Raw genomic sequence first — 17,119 nt, 5'->3', positions numbered from 1 at the left:
ACTCGTGAGTGGTTGCGCCATAATCATTGGAAAACTCTGCCACATCCCCCCTAGAGCCCAGACTTAGTTCCTTCAGACTTCCATTTGTTCTGCCCTCTGAAAAAACACCTTTCAGGAAAGCATTTCACCATGGATGAGGGAGTTCATCAGGCGGTGCGATATTGGTTACTGCGTGTGGGCATGGACTTCTTCAGCACTGGTATTGATAAACTGATCCATCGTTGGGACAAGTGCATCAATAAAACTAGAGACTTCGTGGAGAAGTAGTGCATTTTTACTTATTTCTTAGTGTGTAATTTAAACTTTGTATTATTAAACATCATCGAGAGAAAAAATGTGTTACCTTACTTTTCAGAAAACCCTCGTACATAAGTTAAAGATAGTTTTTAAGTACTATTTCAGAATTTATAAATATTTTACTCTGCCAATGGGAAAGATTTTTAAACTGAGGATTTCTAATTGCTTAACATTTTGTTCATTAAACTCAATACCAAGTTGGAAGAATGAGCTCCTTTGGAGTTTCAACTTTAAAAGGTCACAATTACAGTAAGACAGAGCAATAATCTACTAAGTAATTCAGAGCTGTTCCCAACTATCAGAACTTAACACTTAATGTGGTCTACGTATCCAATTATGGATATCGATGAAAACAATTGCAACGTGTCACTTCCATTATATGAAAATGTTTTTACTAAAAATGTTTTAGCGCTGAAAGCCTCAGACTATGGAAAATTCACTAATCGAACAAGTTAGTATCATTTTAGCTCGTAGTAAAAACCACCTAAGTAGGTGAAACGGCATTGTTTTTGTTGTATCTCATATCGTGAATGTCTTCGCAACTCGTTGTGAAGACATCCATTGTCGGAGCGTTGAATAAGCAACGCTCCGACAATGGATTCTCGAATAGGTAACACTTTGCCTATGGATTCTTGGCAGATACCATCACCCCCACAACCCCTGGGTGGTGGTATCTGCTGAGAATAAGTAACGTTTGTTTTCTCCATTGGCGAAGCATTGATTATTGGAAGTAGTGCAATATCAGGGCAACTTGTTGTGAAGACATTCACAATATGAGATACTACAGCAGGACCCCGTTATAACGCAGTTTGCTTTACGCTGATTCGCTATAATGCTGTTCTTATATTATAACCCGTATCTGACTATAACGCTGTCACAGATCACTATAGTGCTCTTTTACAGATTGCATTTTTGGCATATTTAACGAAATCGTTTCATTTGATGGAGTCGATAGCTTGAAAATGAATAGCAAAACAGCATTACATTTCCCACGCCGACTTGAGATATTTTATAATTGAGATTTTTTAAGATTGAGATTAAGATATTTTATAATTTTAAAATTTATAATTTATAATATTTTATAATTGAGACTTCTATAATTATTCTTTTAAGAACAATTATAAAAAAATAAAGAATTAATTTTAGCAGCGGGAAAGATAGCTGTTCCACTGCAAGCAACTAGGGCTAGGCCGGCTATTAGGATTGAAATGGAAAAGACTAATTAATTTTATTGAAGATAATGTCCAATGCAGAATTCAGTTAAGTTAAATATTATAAGAAAAAAAAATATATGTGGAACCATTTAAAACTGGTAAGGGCTGATTGAATAGATTTAAAATCTAGGAAGAAGCCACGAGTGCAGATCAAGGAGCCGAAACTTTCAAAAAGAACTTGTTAAAATTATTGAAGAGAGGTATTGTGTGTTATACTTCTCAGCAAGTTTATAACATAGATGAAGCAGGACTTTTGTGAAAACGAATGCCTAAAAGAAGTTTCATATTGAAAGAAGCAAAAAACATGCCAGGTTTCAAAGCAGCGAAGGATCGGGTGACTTTATTGTTGGGTGGTAACGCTGCGGGTAATTTAAAATTAATACCCCTTTTTGTTTATTTAGAAGGGGGCCAAAGTTCAACCCAAAATCGACACATTTTTCATGATTAAATTCATCAATTAAATTAAATCAATTAAATTCATGATTTTAATTGGAATTTTAAGTTTAATTTTGATACGTAAATAGTTACCACATATTTATATACGTATGTAATGCAGAATATTTTATACATACAAATATTTGAATATTAAATGGTTGGTTGGTTTAAATGGAAGTTTATTGGCATAAGGGCAATTAGAATATTAAATATTTTGACCAATATTTGTGCATCTTTTCACTATCATTTATTATTGATTAGGAAATATCCTATGGCACCGAACGCAACTTAAAAATACATATGTTACCTTATGGGAATGCGGAGCTCGCTTAGCACGGATTCACTTAGCGCTCTGTTTTTCCGGAACGAATTATCAGCGTTAAGTGGGGTCACCTGTATATCAAAAACGATGCCATTTCGCCTACTTCGGTGGTTTGCTACAAACTAAAATGATGCTTGGCACTAACTTGTTCGATTACAAAATGTTTATATTGTTTAATATTTTTTAATATTAAAAATAAATAATTTCTACATTTAAAAAATGTATTAAGTGGGAAAACGTCATTATAATAATACACTGTGCATTCTTTATCATGAACTTTTTATGTGGGAAAACTTTTTACCTGAGAAAATAATACATTACAACATACAGAGTTGAAATTGGGACTTGAGAAACCAAACCTGGTACAGGGAAAAACATCTTACGTGGGAATTTCTTATCCAAGTTGTACTGTATATATATATATATTAAATATTAGTTTTTAAATAAATCAATCTATAAAAGGACTAAGTTCACAAGTCCTATAGGGTTTCAAAAAAAAATTCACTAATGCAACCGCAATTTTTATATATAATTATTAGGTTGGTCAACTTGTACTTACTCAAGCATCAGATGTTGCATATTCCATAACTGAAGTCCACCAAAACTGAAACCCACTGCAAGAGTTACTAAGTTGCAAAAGTATTTTACTACAGTAACAGCAACCTTCTCTGGAACAGAAAATCACAAAAAATTGTAAATTTACTAATAATATTTAACACAAAAAGCTAAAAGTTCTGTAAATTTTTCTAATCTTAAATATTCTAAACAACTAAGTTTTGAGAGAAAGAGAAGAATGATGAGCAAGGTTTGGTTCTTAACTATTTTCTGATAAGCAAATGCTTACTTTGTTGTAATCAACAAAAATTATTCCTGTCTTGTAGACTGGAGAAAATGAAAAGCTTTATAAAAATGTATACATAATGAGAAGAAACTTAATATATATTGGACATTAAAAAAAAGAATTATCAGAATTTTTTTTATTTAATAAAAACCATCAAAATATTTTTAATTCACTGGCATACAGAATTCTCTTACTTAACCTTTATGTGCAGATGCACAATAGTCTATTGAACATGTATTTGCAGTGGATGCAGCTAAAAGGTGCTTATAGTTATTTTTGTATATTATTATGGCTAACATAATATATTATGTATAATGGAATAATAAATTTATAATGTATAATAGATGTATAATGTAATAATAATAAGTAATGTATAATGTAATAATATATATTATGTGCAAAACACTATGCTGCTCTTATATTTTGCTAACATTTAAAAAAAGGTTGCATATACACTAACTCCATGTAATAGGAAGCCTACATAGCATTCTACAGAGAACATGCGTCTCCCTAGCCAGGTGGGAAGGAGCAGTAGTGCGTAGCACACGCTTCTTGATTAGACCAGGGTTCGAGCCCGTCACCACCAAATACGGAGGATGCGGAAAGGTCAGGGAATGACCACCGCATATCCCCAGAGCAATATGGCCTTAGTTGCTAATGCTCCTAAAAACCAAATAACAAACAAACAAACATTCTACGGAGAACAACTAGATAGTGGCTTAAACAATTTACAGGTGGATGCAAATCAATAACAAAGGCTGGTGGTTGAAAAGTGCATGTATCTGAAATAACTGATCAAAACATCAACACAATTTCTTCTGTCATACATAAAGACTGCCATGTGACGTTGAAGTTTACATCACAAGAATATCTTTGGGTAGTATTCATAAGACAGCACATAACAACATATGCAGGAGTTATATCTAACCATGCTAGAACACAAGGTCACTGGTGCCAAAACAAAAGTATACATGCTGAGATGTGTTTGGATTTGAAGAATTAGTAGTCAGGAAGGCAAGTTCTTTAAAAAGATTATGACAGCAGATGAGACTTGGCTCCACCACTATGATTTAAAGAGCAAACAGAACACTCCATACTAATTTCTCCAACACCAAAGAAAGTAAAGGTGGTGCAATCTTCTAATAAAATTATGATCATAAGGTTCTTTGGCAACATTGTAATGGCGTAACAGTAAATTCTGCCAATCAAATTCTACCAATGCCAATTCTACCAAACAACATAAATAAAAAACAAACATGCACTTAGTAAAATGGTTATTCATACTAGGTACATGTCTGCTTATTCTTATTTGTTTTTTTATTATTTTTGTCATTTATTTTTTAAAATTCAATTTTTATTTTCTGTGATTAAGAGAATCCAGCCATAGCCCCATAAGTATTCAGAAATGAACATGTATTTATATGACTTTTTTTTTTTTTTTTGCTTAAATTGGATACAATACATCACAGAATTTTCTGCACATACTTTTGAAACATTTGATTTATTGGATATTTTTTATATATATATATATACTAAATATACATTGTATACAGTATATGTTGAATATATACTAAATATATTTTATATGTTTTATCCTAAATTCTATTTATTGGGCTGATCCTCTATGACATTATAGTGGATTTTGCTACTTGTCACTTGTTTTGAAAGGTCTTTAACTGGGTCTGAGAAGGGAATAGGATTTCACCTGAACAACTGCAGGTTTTTCCAATTTTAAGCCTGTAAAACATACAAATCGGCCCATCAACACTCACTTCTATAAGCGTGGCAAGACTAAAGAATTATGGCCTAAGCTGCTGATTTTCCATAAAACCAATAACAATCAATAATCTCATCAGGGCACACAGAAAAAAGTCAGTTAATAAATGACTGGCATATCACTGCTACCTAGTAATCACCATTGTCTCATAATTTCTGAAATCACAAAAACAAAACAAGTTAGTTAATGTATGCAGCATGTTACATTTCTGGTGTGTTTCATTTTTTTTTTCTTAAATTAAATGATTTATTTTTATTTTCTGTGATTAAGAGAAATGAAAGGTAAATATAGTTATCTTCTTATCAATTAATTACTAAGATGATAACTTTACAGAACATAGGCTTACACTCTCTTAAGTTTAGTTTTTTTTTTTTTTTATGAAGACCCCAAGACAAGAGGTATTAGAACCTATAATACTTAGTAATGTTCAAGGGTTGAAGGTTGAGAACATGAAAGACGATACTTATTGACATCAGACTTGAATTTCTGTAAGTTGTAATTTTCGAAAAATACACTGTAGACCCGATATAATGTGGGAAATGGGGACCAAATTTTGGGCTGTGTTATAAGTGAGTCCATGTTTTATTAAATTACCATATTTGGACATAAACTTACCAAAGTCTGACTGTTAGAAACCACCAACCTAAAGGATGTAACTACAAATCATGATTGTTACATGTGAATGAGCGAAAATAGATAAAGAAGCGTGCAAAAATACGTGCAAAGCTATCATTATCAATTAAAAAAAAATAATAAATAAATATACTGATAAGCACCTAAAGGTTAAGATCATGGAAATAACAAGACGTGCATTTTGACATTGAAATAACTGTCTGATATGAGTACTTGATGGAGTCTACATAGTAGTTGATTACACCGTGGTGTTTTTTAATAAACGATTTTCTAGAGTAATCTACTTCTTTTGCATACCTTTTCTTCTTTTTTGCAATTTCAATAATTGATTTCAAATGAAGGATATGAATTTTAGCTACATTCTCTGATTCTAGAGACCGAAGTACAGCTTCCACAGTCATTAAAGCCTGTTACTTTAGGGGTGGAGGAAGTGGTGTGTCATCTTCTTCATCACTGCTGTCACAATATGTGGCTGCAGTTTGGGCCTGGAGACTTAGAGCATTCGCTGCAATCATCTGGTCACTTAAGCATTCATAAGTAGGATAATCATCATCAATATGGATCCAGTCATAAATGTCGTGCCTGCCAGACTGTGTAACCAGTTCCTGATAAACTGCATTTGCCTTTTCCACGTCTCCTTTAGTAAACCCCTCAAACTCTTCCTCTGAGTCAAGTGCAATTACAAATGCTTTACACAAACTTCACTCCCAACACTTCTCAACTGTAGATGGTGATATTGTTCCCTATGCCTTATTTGCCAAGTCAAAAACACTACTCAGTGTGAGCTTCTTCGGGCACTCTGTTATGGATACTTCCTTATCAATTATTCATGTATTAAATTTTTCCAATAGTGCATCTTGAAGGTTGGTTTAATGCCTTGATCCAAAGGTCTTTGGATCAAGATGTGGGAACAATATTCCATGGTAAGGTGGATTTGCAATTTGTACAAAGCCAGCAGCTGCATTAGTGGAGAAGTTAGAAGACAGAGAGCTGCAACCATCACCCACAGTGAGCAGTCAGAGAGAAAACTGGATACCCAATTACAAAACACAGTTTACAAACCATAAGATGATAGCTTATTTAGAAGACCTTTATGCTAAACATGATCAAAAGCCTTTGAAATGTCAAGAGAAACTTCTTGAGTTTCGCCAATCTTTTCCATTGAATTTGTCCATAATTGGGTAACATAAGCCAGTATGTCACCAGTGGATCGACACAGACAGAATCCGTACTGGTGATCGTTGATCAGATAGAAGGCTTCAAGATAGTTCAGAAGTTAACAGTTAATAGATTTCTCCATTACTTTGGAAAGAGTAGAAGTAAGTGCAACAGGATGATAATTGAATGGAAGGGATTTGTCATCTTTTTAAGAACTGGCTGGATATGAGCAAATTTCCAAGCAGAAGGAAAAACACCAGTGGAAACAGAACAAGAGTAAGCTCAGGAGCACAGGTTTTGAGAACAAGAGGAGAAATATCATCAGGACCTGGTGTTTTCTTGGTACCAAAACCCTTCAAAATTCTTCTGACATCCTTTTTATGGATGACCACAGGAGGCACTGAATGGAGTATGCTGGGGACAATAGGAGGTGGTAAATCACATCCTACTAGACCAAGATCATCAATACATGTTAGAAGACAAGTAGGGTGCTAGCAAGTCAGCTTTATCTTTAGCTGAGGTGGCAAAGAACCATCTGATTTTTATAAAGGTGGGATTAGCATTAGTAGAGGCATATGATGCAAGAAAGCAGGCTTATATAGCAGAAAGATGGGCAAAAGATCAGAATATCCAACTACCATTTGGACAAAAGCAAGTTTTCTACACTTAGAAATTGAAATCTGTTCTAAATCTCATTTGGATTGATTAATAACTGCTTTACAATTATTGAAAGGTTCTGTGTAGGCACAAAATTGAACCTAGAGATTTTCCATGCAAGCCAATTGAAATATACAACATTCTTATCTTTAACAGCATTAGCACATTTATTGGAAACCAAGGTTTAGATAAAGGATAGGATTTTAAGGTGGAATGTGGAATAAAGGATTTCATCTCTACAAGAATGTCACTGACACGATCTTAGCAAATGTTGACACCAGAAGATTTGAAACAGTAATCCGACAAAGGAAAAGAAATCTTGCAGATCATCCCACTTTGCATTCTTGTAATGCCAAACAATGCAAGGTTGGGAATGGGCACGAGAGAAAGGCTCCATTGGAAAAGAGACCAAAACCAAGTTGTGACTGAGATGCCCAGAGGACCACTCACCGTCACCGTGTACTTAGAATGGTTGTTTATTAGAAAAAGATGAACGTGTAGGATGTGTGAGCAGGTATTCTGGTAGGTAAACAATCTGTGTGAGGTCATTAGTAATTGCAAAAGCCTCAGCATCTCAACCAACTGGGCCATGTGACTAGGAAAACAGAAGGCAGCTGAATTGTGAACATTAAAATCATCAAGGAAAATTGCCTCACTATTAGGAAAGTACAGAGTGAGCACCTGGAGAAAGTCAAGTTTCAAAGAAAGGAAGTCAAAGAGTTCCAAGTGTTTAGTGGATTTGGGAGAACGATAAAGACAACAGATGAATCTTACAGAATGGGGTAGAGATATTTTAAGCCACAGAAGATCGAAAAGAGAAGATTCTAAATTACTGAGTCTCTGACAGGAAATATCAGAGCGGACATATGCATAAGTAGCACCTCTGAAGCGAAAGGAATCATACAGCAAATAATTAGGACAACTGAGATGAGCAGTGGTTGAATCAATCAATAATTGAAATTTTATCAGAAAAAGTATGTGGGGTTTGGCAGAGTGTAAGTGAAATTCGACATCACTGAGATGAACTGAGACCATACATATTTGTAAAATGAACGAGGAAGGATTTGTTAGGTTTAGATCTTTTTGCAGATAAGTTTGTTCTATTCGTTTCACTATTCATGATTTTTTCAATAGGAATAAAAGGTAGGGAGGACATGTTGTATGAAGTAATGAAGTTTTTGGATATGGAGAACACTTTTCCAGTGAGCAACACAAGGCAAGAATTTACTCTCCTTCACACGCCGTCCCCTCAATAATTCTCCCTGCGAACACACTACTCGGACTCCTTCCAGTCACTATCAGGCAGAGTAGAGGTAGTGAGATTATACATTAGTTGATCCAGAAGCCTCCTAAAGAGTTACCAATAAGTTCAGTCCAGTGGACTATCTAGGGGCCCGCCGCAAACACTGTTTTTGAGCTGTACCCTGAAAATGTGAGATTGGCTCTTATAACCTCCATGTCCATCATAACCTCAAAACACATCAAGCATACTGCATGATGGAAGAAATCATAAGTCATCTACCACCTAGTATTGCCTAGTAACACAGAGGGGTGTCAATTCTCCATATCCATATGGTGTGGACACCACACCTCGGCCCCTGCTTACACTGGATCGCACTTGGGTGGTCATCTCGAATATACCAGGTACTGTATTTCAGGACTTGCACATAGGGGAAACATATACCCAGGTTTCTCAAACTGGAAGGACAACTGAGATGAGCAGATCTTTCTTTCTGTATACACGTATCTCTTCTTAAGCAACATCACAATCACAAATTTTGCATAATGATTTGCATAATATAATACGAAGCATGCATAGACTACCTAAAGCTAATGTTACATTAAAGCTACATTTAATCTATGAATTTCTGGTTTTCTATTTATCCAATTTTAATGAAATTTAGTTTGGCTGAACAAATATTTTTAACAAGCCCAAATACAAAATTTAATGAAAATCCATCCACTGGGAGACCCTCTGTTACATGTAAACAGACAGACATGGTGAAGATAATAGGCACTTAATATAAATATGAACAAAAAAAAAAAAAAAAAAAAGTCATTTTCTGACTTCCTGTAAATGTTAGATAGGTTACTGCATAAAATATACAATAATCTATACTGTACATAACTTACTGTACAAGTAAAAACTGCAGCCATTATCAACCCACTGCAGGATGGAAGTTTCCTCACCAATTCATGCTGAGGGAAATGAACCATAATCTGCCACACTGGTCCAGTGTGGGTTGGCAGACCGATCATATTTAGGCAGTTGGGGCTTGAACCCCGGTCGACTCAAAGAGCATGTGCTATTGCACTGCCGCTCCTGACCACTCGACTATGGAGGCCTTGTACAAGTACCACTTACTAAAATAAGTTTCCCTATTCAGGAGACCCTAGTGTCAAAACGGTTAGAGTTAGCACTATGAAAATCGGTGGGTATGTCATATAGGGTATGGGGAAGCGATTTGTAGAAGGAAAAAAATTAGTTCAAATTTACACCACCAGGGGAAAACGGCACTGTACATACGTAAAAGTTGTCATTTACTTCAAGACACACTGCTTACGCAAATGACATCCTGTTAGACAAAAGAAGAAAGGCCAATGCCACCGTCAATAACTATTATGGCTCTTACAAAAAAAAAAAGAACGTGCTCTTTTAGTAAAAAACTGTTCTACAAGAACAACAGAATGGGGGGGGGGGAATATTCTCATCAGGAAACTCCACTATCACCTCACATATGTAAATTTGATTTTAACTGGAATGTAAAAATATCAAATCTAAATACTGCTGAGAGGGAACCGAGAGAGGCAACTAAGCAAACTGAGAGGGAACCATCTTATTTCATGATGGCAGATCAAAATAAATATGGCACAATCAAGACACTTCAGTATACTCCCCCTTCACATGTACCATGAATTTGGTTTGGATCAGACTGTAAACATAAAAGTTATTAAAAGCATATATGGTGATTTCTAATTAAACCCTAAAAATGGGTTTAATGGTTCTATCCATCAGAGCCCAAGTACTGTACATAGGTTATTACAGACCTGTCAACTTCAAATCACTAAGGGGTTATGAACTATAATTTTGGTTCCTACTAGAGGGTCACATTTATTTTTTTTTCAATATATCGACACAAATATCTACCTTGCAACAATTACATCCATAAATAAGAATTGAATTAAATTTAATTTAATATACTGTAATGTTATATACAAAAATTAGAAAAATTAAATAAATTTGCTTCTGGCAAAACAGTTATTTACTAGATGTCATGTGAAATCAATTAAAAAAACTACGTGCAATATTAACAAGCATTTTTTATGAAATGTTTCTGACAGGATTTGCTGCCTTTTTCAGAGGAATGCATTAACATATATTTTGGGTAACGAATACTTTCACAGGATGCACAAAACCAACTGGAAGGTTGTATTGTGGCCTGTGGGCCACTAATTAGAAACCCCTGGTTTATTATATGAATAAAGTCATACTGTGATTGTTTAGTTTTCATGTTTTATTAAGTACTACTGCCACAATCTTGCAGTTTACGTTCATCATTAGATATGCAGGTGCAGTGCTGAAGCAGCTTTTGCCCCACAAAACTACAAACAACAAAGAGTAAAAATTAATATAGAAAAGAAAGTCAGCTACACAAATCAAAACGTATAAGCTTAGCTAATCAATTAGTATGTTTTACATAACAGTGTGTAAGGTTATGCAATTACAGTTATGATTATTTTAGTAATTTATTTATATATTTTAAAAGTTCTGAGTTTTTGCAACTTTTTGTCTACTACGTATACACTGAGTGATCATTGAATTATGACCACCTACCTAATTTTTTTTTTTTTTTTTTTATGAGAACCCCAAACACGAGAGGTATTATAACCTATAGTACTTAGTACCATGCTTGGGTTGGAGGTTGAGAAGACGAAAGAAGATATTTGTTGATATTGGACTTGAACTTCTGTAGATTGTAATTTTCAGGAAATACGTATGAAGGAAGGTTGTTCCAGAAAACGGCAGTTGAATGAATAAATGAGGAAGATGAAAAGTTGGTTCTGTGGGTTTGAAGTTGGACAGTAAATGGATGTTGGCTGGTGGCAGCACGTGTTCGGACTGTTTTGAAAGAGAGAGTGGGAATTATAGAAGCCAATTCAGAAGAACAGTGCCCATGGAAGTATCTGTAGAAGAGGCATGCAGCAGAAACAGTGCATCTATGAGAAAGCGAGTGGAGAGACTCTGTTAGAGATAATACTTCGTAGGACCTCCTTTTGCCCTCAGTACAGCAGATATCCGACATGGCATTGATTCAACAAGATGTCGAAAGAGTTCAGGAGGTATGGCCAACCAAGTTGTGCGTAATGCGGCTAGCAATGCAGGTATGGAGGTGATTGGTGTATCCAGACGCCTGAATATGCCTTTCCATAGTGTCCCACAAGTGCTCTATGGGATTGATATTGGGGGAGTTCGGAGGCCAATCGATATGCTGGAAGTCGGAACTGTGTTCCTCGAACCATTCCTGCACATCAAGTGCCAGATGACTGAGCGCATTGTCATCTTGGAAAAAAGTGTAACATAGCAGGGTGTACACAGTCAGCAAGCAGTTGACGATAGCAGAGACGAGTGATACATTGTTCCACATGCACCAGGAGTTCAAGTTCCTGCCAATGAAACATGTCCCACACCATACAACCACCTCCACTGGCCTGCACTTTTGATACTATGCATGATGGATCAAGAGCTTCATGTTTTTGATGCCAAATCCGTACACGACCATCCACGGTGTGGAGTAAATAATGTGACCAGCACACCTTCTTCCAGTCTTCTAACGTCCGATTTGCATGCTCTTTGCACCGGGCGAGTCTTTTACCCAATGAACCTTGGTTAGGAGAGGATGCTGTAGGGTTCGTCTGCTGGTATAGCCCATACGTGCGACACATGGTCATGCCAGATATTGTTCCGGGTTGGCTCATGTTATATTGGTTAGTCAACTCTTCAACAGTGCTGCACCTGTTCGCCTGTACGAGCCGTCGGACTCAGCACTCACCTCTAACATCAACCTTTTGCTGACCTTTGCAGTTTTGTTGTCGGGTCATTGTTTGACCATTTTGACACCAGTCCTGGTACAATTTAACTACAGTGGCTCTCTCGGCCGACCGGGCTAGCCGAGTGGGTAAAGTACTTGCCCGGCAACCCAAAGGTCGCGGGTTCGATTCCCGCTTCGGGCTTGGATCAAAGTACTGCAAAAACCTTGGGAGGTGCAATATGGCCACAGAAGCCGATGCGCCAACAACTACCAAATCAAAAAAAAAAAAAAAAAAAACAGTGGCTCTCGAACACCCCACCAGTTCAGCTGTTTGGGAAATTGAGGCACCAGCTCGTCGAGCACCCACAATCTGTCCTTTATCAAAGTCCAATAAATCTTTCATTTTACCCATCACGCTCAGTATTTTACTACCTACTGAACCACTGACACCTTATCTATGCTACTTAGGTCGACTAACTCTGCACTCTCGTACCTCACGTGGTTAATGCATCGCATTCGGTTTTCATAGGGTGGTCATAATTCAGTGACCATTCAGTGTACACAGACCATTGACAAACATGTAAATACATACCTGTAGAGAGTCTCTGTAAAACATTCTTATTATGCCCTTTATACAGGAAATAATCAAAATGGCAACTGTCATCTAGAAAAGAAAAAATTGATCAGTTTATTCCTTTAAAGTTATAATGTATTAATTCAATAGTATTTACAAATACTGCTAAGTTTAAAAATTAGTAAATGAAATAGATGCTGATATCATCAAAGAACAAAAAGCATTTTTGTGGTATATTTTCCATATACCACAAAAATCTGCTTTTGTTTTGCCATAGAAAATCTGCTTTAGTTTTGCTAAAGTATCTTTGATAATGTCAAGGTAATCTGAATATTAACTAATTAATTTTAACTGTTCTTACTGCTACTTTCTTTTCCTATTAAATGTTTGAGTATAACATCTGTTTATATCATTTCAAGTAGAATTAATGATACACTAAGCAGATCTCAAGATCATTTATTTTGTGTGAATACACAACAAAAAAAAAAAAAAAAACAATAAAACACCTGACACATGGGATGCATTATAAAAAAAAATCCCATATAATACGAAGAGATGTTATATGAACCTAACTTTACAATAGCTCTGTAACCATATATTAGAGGGGAACTTAGGGGACTTAGAGGGGAACAGGTATTCTGTGTGTTATCAGACACTCAGTCTAAAACACTGATGGATCCAATATCTTCCTATTACAGAAGATTTAGAAGAAGTCCGGTTGGCCAGCCTCCCTAAAATCCACTCATGCACACCTTCTCGATGGTAAGCCCTGTTACATCACTTAGGTGGCAACAAACGTGTAGAGTGGTTCTCTTCAAGACGCCTGGTCAGTGTGAAGAGGAAAAGACCAAACCCTCCAGCATATGACAGAACGACAAAACAAATGGCCCTCAGTCCCCAGCAGCTTTCACTCCCCTCTTACGGCAGCGAGAGAATCAGAGTGGAAGCAGAGGGTGCTAAGAATCTCTGGGTATGATCAGGCTGCCATGCACAGAAATTGAACTTGGCCTGTTACAACGTAAGATCGCTCATCGGTGAAGACAGGATATCAGAGCTGGAAAAGGAATTAGAAAATGTGAATTGGAATATCATCGGTTTGGCTGAAACAAGAAGAAGAAATGAATCACTCATAAGTTTATCAAGTGGAAATCTGCTGTACACCAATGGAAACAGTGAAAGGAGTGAAGGTGGAGTTTGGTTTCTGGTCCATAAAGATTTAAAAAACAACATTTTGGAATACAAAAGTACATTACCAAGGGTGTCAAGAATAATACTCAAGATTTCTATGAGGTACAAGCTAAAAGTTATAATGATTTATGCACCAACATCAAGCCATGATGATGAAGAGGTTGAAGAAATGTACACCGAAATTGAGTCTTCTAGATGAGCAGAAAACCCACTACATGATGAGCAAGAAAAAACAGCAACTTAAGAACAAGTTCCAGCTTCTGCAGACTTCTCAGGACCAAGATATCAATGAGGAATATTACAACTTTCTGAAAGTGATAAACCCAAGATAGGAAAAAGAAATCCAAAGAAGAAAAAATTAGTCAAGAAATACTTGTTATGATGAACAGAAAGCAACAAATGAAGAGCAAGATAAACATTGACAAGGAGAAAATTGAGTATACTGAGTTATGCAAAGCCATTAGAAAGAGACTCAGAGAGGACATAAGAAGATTTAACACAAGAAAAGTAGAACAAGCATTAAGGGAAAACAAAGGTCTTAAATCAGCAGCCATGAGCAGTAATACAGAAAGACAAATGATACTGAAACTGAAGAATAGCGATGGTGTACTTATAAATAGCAGAGAAGGCATAATTCAAATAGCAGAAGACTACTACTATAGAGAATTATACAAGGAGTGAGTGAATGATGCCAGCAGTGGGGAAGATGGATCACAAATTAGTAACATGTATGACATACCCGATATTCTTCCTGATGAGGTAGAACATGCATTGAAGAAAATGAAGAATCAGAAAACCCCGGGGGGAAGATGAAATTACTGTAGAGTTGTTAAAATTGGGAGGAAGTGACATAACACAAAAACAGGCAAGCTTTTTCATAAAGTGCATTAGAAAAGGTGTGATGCCTAAGCAGTGGAATAATGCAATCATAGTTTTGTTGCATAAGAAAGGAGATAAATCAGAAATTGGAAATTATAGACCAATTAGCTTAATATCCCACATCTACAAGTTGTTCACAAGGGTTATTACTAACAGATTAGAAAGAATACTTGATGAGAATCAACCGAAAGAGCAAGCTGGCTTTTGGACAGGATTCTCAGCTATGGATCTCCTTCACATAATATCACAGCTTATGGAAAAAGCAAATGAATATAAAACACCATTATGTCTGGCATTTGTGGATTATGAAAAGGCATTTGACTCCAAACAGCATAAGGCAATGTTTCGGGCACTGGAAAGACAAGGCAAAGATACCCCATATATTATGATTTTGAAGAAAATATATGAGAACGCTACCTCCTTTATTAGACTAGACAAAGACAGTGTAAATTTAAAATTGAGAAAGGAGTTCGACAAGGAGACACAATATCTCCGAAGTTGTTTACTGCTGTCCGTGAGGAAGCTTTCAGAAGATTAGACTGGTCGCAGAAAGGAGTCAATGTGAATGGAGAGTACCTAAACCATTTACGATTTGCAGATGACATTGTGGTCATAAGCCACAATCCCAAAGAATTAGAGGAAAATCTTAATCAGTTATGTACAGTTAGTAGGGATTTTTGGACTAAAGATGAATATGGCTAAAACAAAAGTAATGATGAACAAATATGCCACAGAAAGGGACATAATGATTGAAGGAGCAGTAATTGAAAAGGTGGAGTCATATACTTATCTGGGACAAGTTATTAACTGTAATAATGATAAATGGCTGAAAGTCAAGAGAAGAATAAATTTTGGATGGATAGCATTCAGGAAATGTAGTCACATACTGAGGAGCAATATCCCAGTTTGTCTGAAACGTAAAATAATGAACTAATGTATACTCCCCACCATGACTTACGGAAGCGAAACTTTGGAACTCACCAAAACAATGGAAGAGAAGCTGAGAACTACACAGCGAAGAATGGAACGAATTATATTAGGAATCACACTGTTCGATAAGAAGAGAAACACATGGATTAAGCAGCAAACTCAAGTAAAGGACATTCTTATCAAAACTAAAGAACCAAAATGGTCTTCGGCTGGAGACATAGCTGAAAGATATGATGACAGATGGACTAAGAAAATAACAGAATGGTACCCAAGAGGAGCTAGAAGAAAACCTGGAAGACAACGGCAGAGATGGATAGATGAAACTCATGAGTTTGTGGGTAGTAAATGGATGGCCATTGCACAAAACAGAAGGAACTGGAAAGTTGCTGGAGAGGCCTTCATCCTGCAGTGGATTGAAAATGGCTGATGATGATGAACTATATCTTAGTTTTCATGAATCAGTCTCAATACTTTCTGATCAGACCTTGTATATTACAAACAGTAGCAACATCATAAAGAAATTTTTCATATCTCTTATTTACATTTTAAGCACCAATATCTGAAAACATTTTCTTTCTATATGCTCTGGGTTAGCACATATGGTACTTCTGCTTTGAGGTTTTTAAGAATAACATGATATTAGATAATTAATCCAAAATAATACTTTTGTTCATTATATCTTCATACAAAAACAAGAATATTGAATATTTTTCAGCATAAAAAGGCTATAAACTCATGTTATAAAAAATTTATATTCATTCAGAAATAAAATTCTCAAACAAGAAAAAATCAGAACACATTCTAAAAAAAAAATGGAAAAAAAAAAAAATGTTCTCTTAAATACTATTGTGTTACTCACCATTCAGAGAAAGACAAAGGTGATGATTTTGTTCAATTGCCTGTTCCCTTCTGATTGCTAGATTACTATTTAACTTTGAAATAAAAGTTACTTGGTTTGGTGACAATTCATTTGAATAGTTTTCTTCATCTAAACAAAGGTCTATAAAGATAACACGTCCTCCTTCAGTTCCTATTGCAACCAAACCACACATAATAGAAAGTTCTGAACTTACAAGGCAGGTATTTGCATAGACATCCCCCCATGTGTTAATAACTTCTAGAGATGTAATCTGAAAAGAAAAAAGAAAGGTAGAATGCCTGGAACTATCTCATTTTTTTTTTTT

At 35.8% G+C, this 17,119-nt stretch overlaps 1 protein-coding gene across 3 annotated transcripts in view; it reads right to left on the bottom strand.

Annotated features, from left to right (window-relative positions):
• Window positions 1-17,119, bottom strand: part of Elys (AT hook containing transcription factor 1 homolog) — a 315,674-nt gene that overhangs the window by 283,334 nt on the left and 15,221 nt on the right. For all 3 annotated transcript variants that reach the window (XM_090371873.1, XM_090371882.1, XM_090371891.1), the window contains exons 4-6: window positions 16,795-17,065; window positions 12,957-13,028; window positions 2,828-2,936 (exon numbers count right to left, since the gene is read on the bottom strand). In XM_090371873.1, the coding sequence (XP_090227999.1) occupies window positions 2,828-2,936; window positions 12,957-13,028; window positions 16,795-17,065 (452 nt within the window). The remainder of the gene's footprint in view (window positions 1-2,827; window positions 2,937-12,956; window positions 13,029-16,794; window positions 17,066-17,119) is intronic.

Source organism: Mastigoproctus giganteus, chromosome 1 (genome assembly GCF_048544385.1).
Source record: "Mastigoproctus giganteus isolate SK-2022 chromosome 1, ASM4854438v1, whole genome shotgun sequence".
In the NCBI taxonomy this organism is placed as follows: Eukaryota; Metazoa; Arthropoda; class Arachnida; order Uropygi; family Thelyphonidae; genus Mastigoproctus; species Mastigoproctus giganteus.
This window is presented reverse-complemented; position numbering and strand designations above follow the sequence as displayed.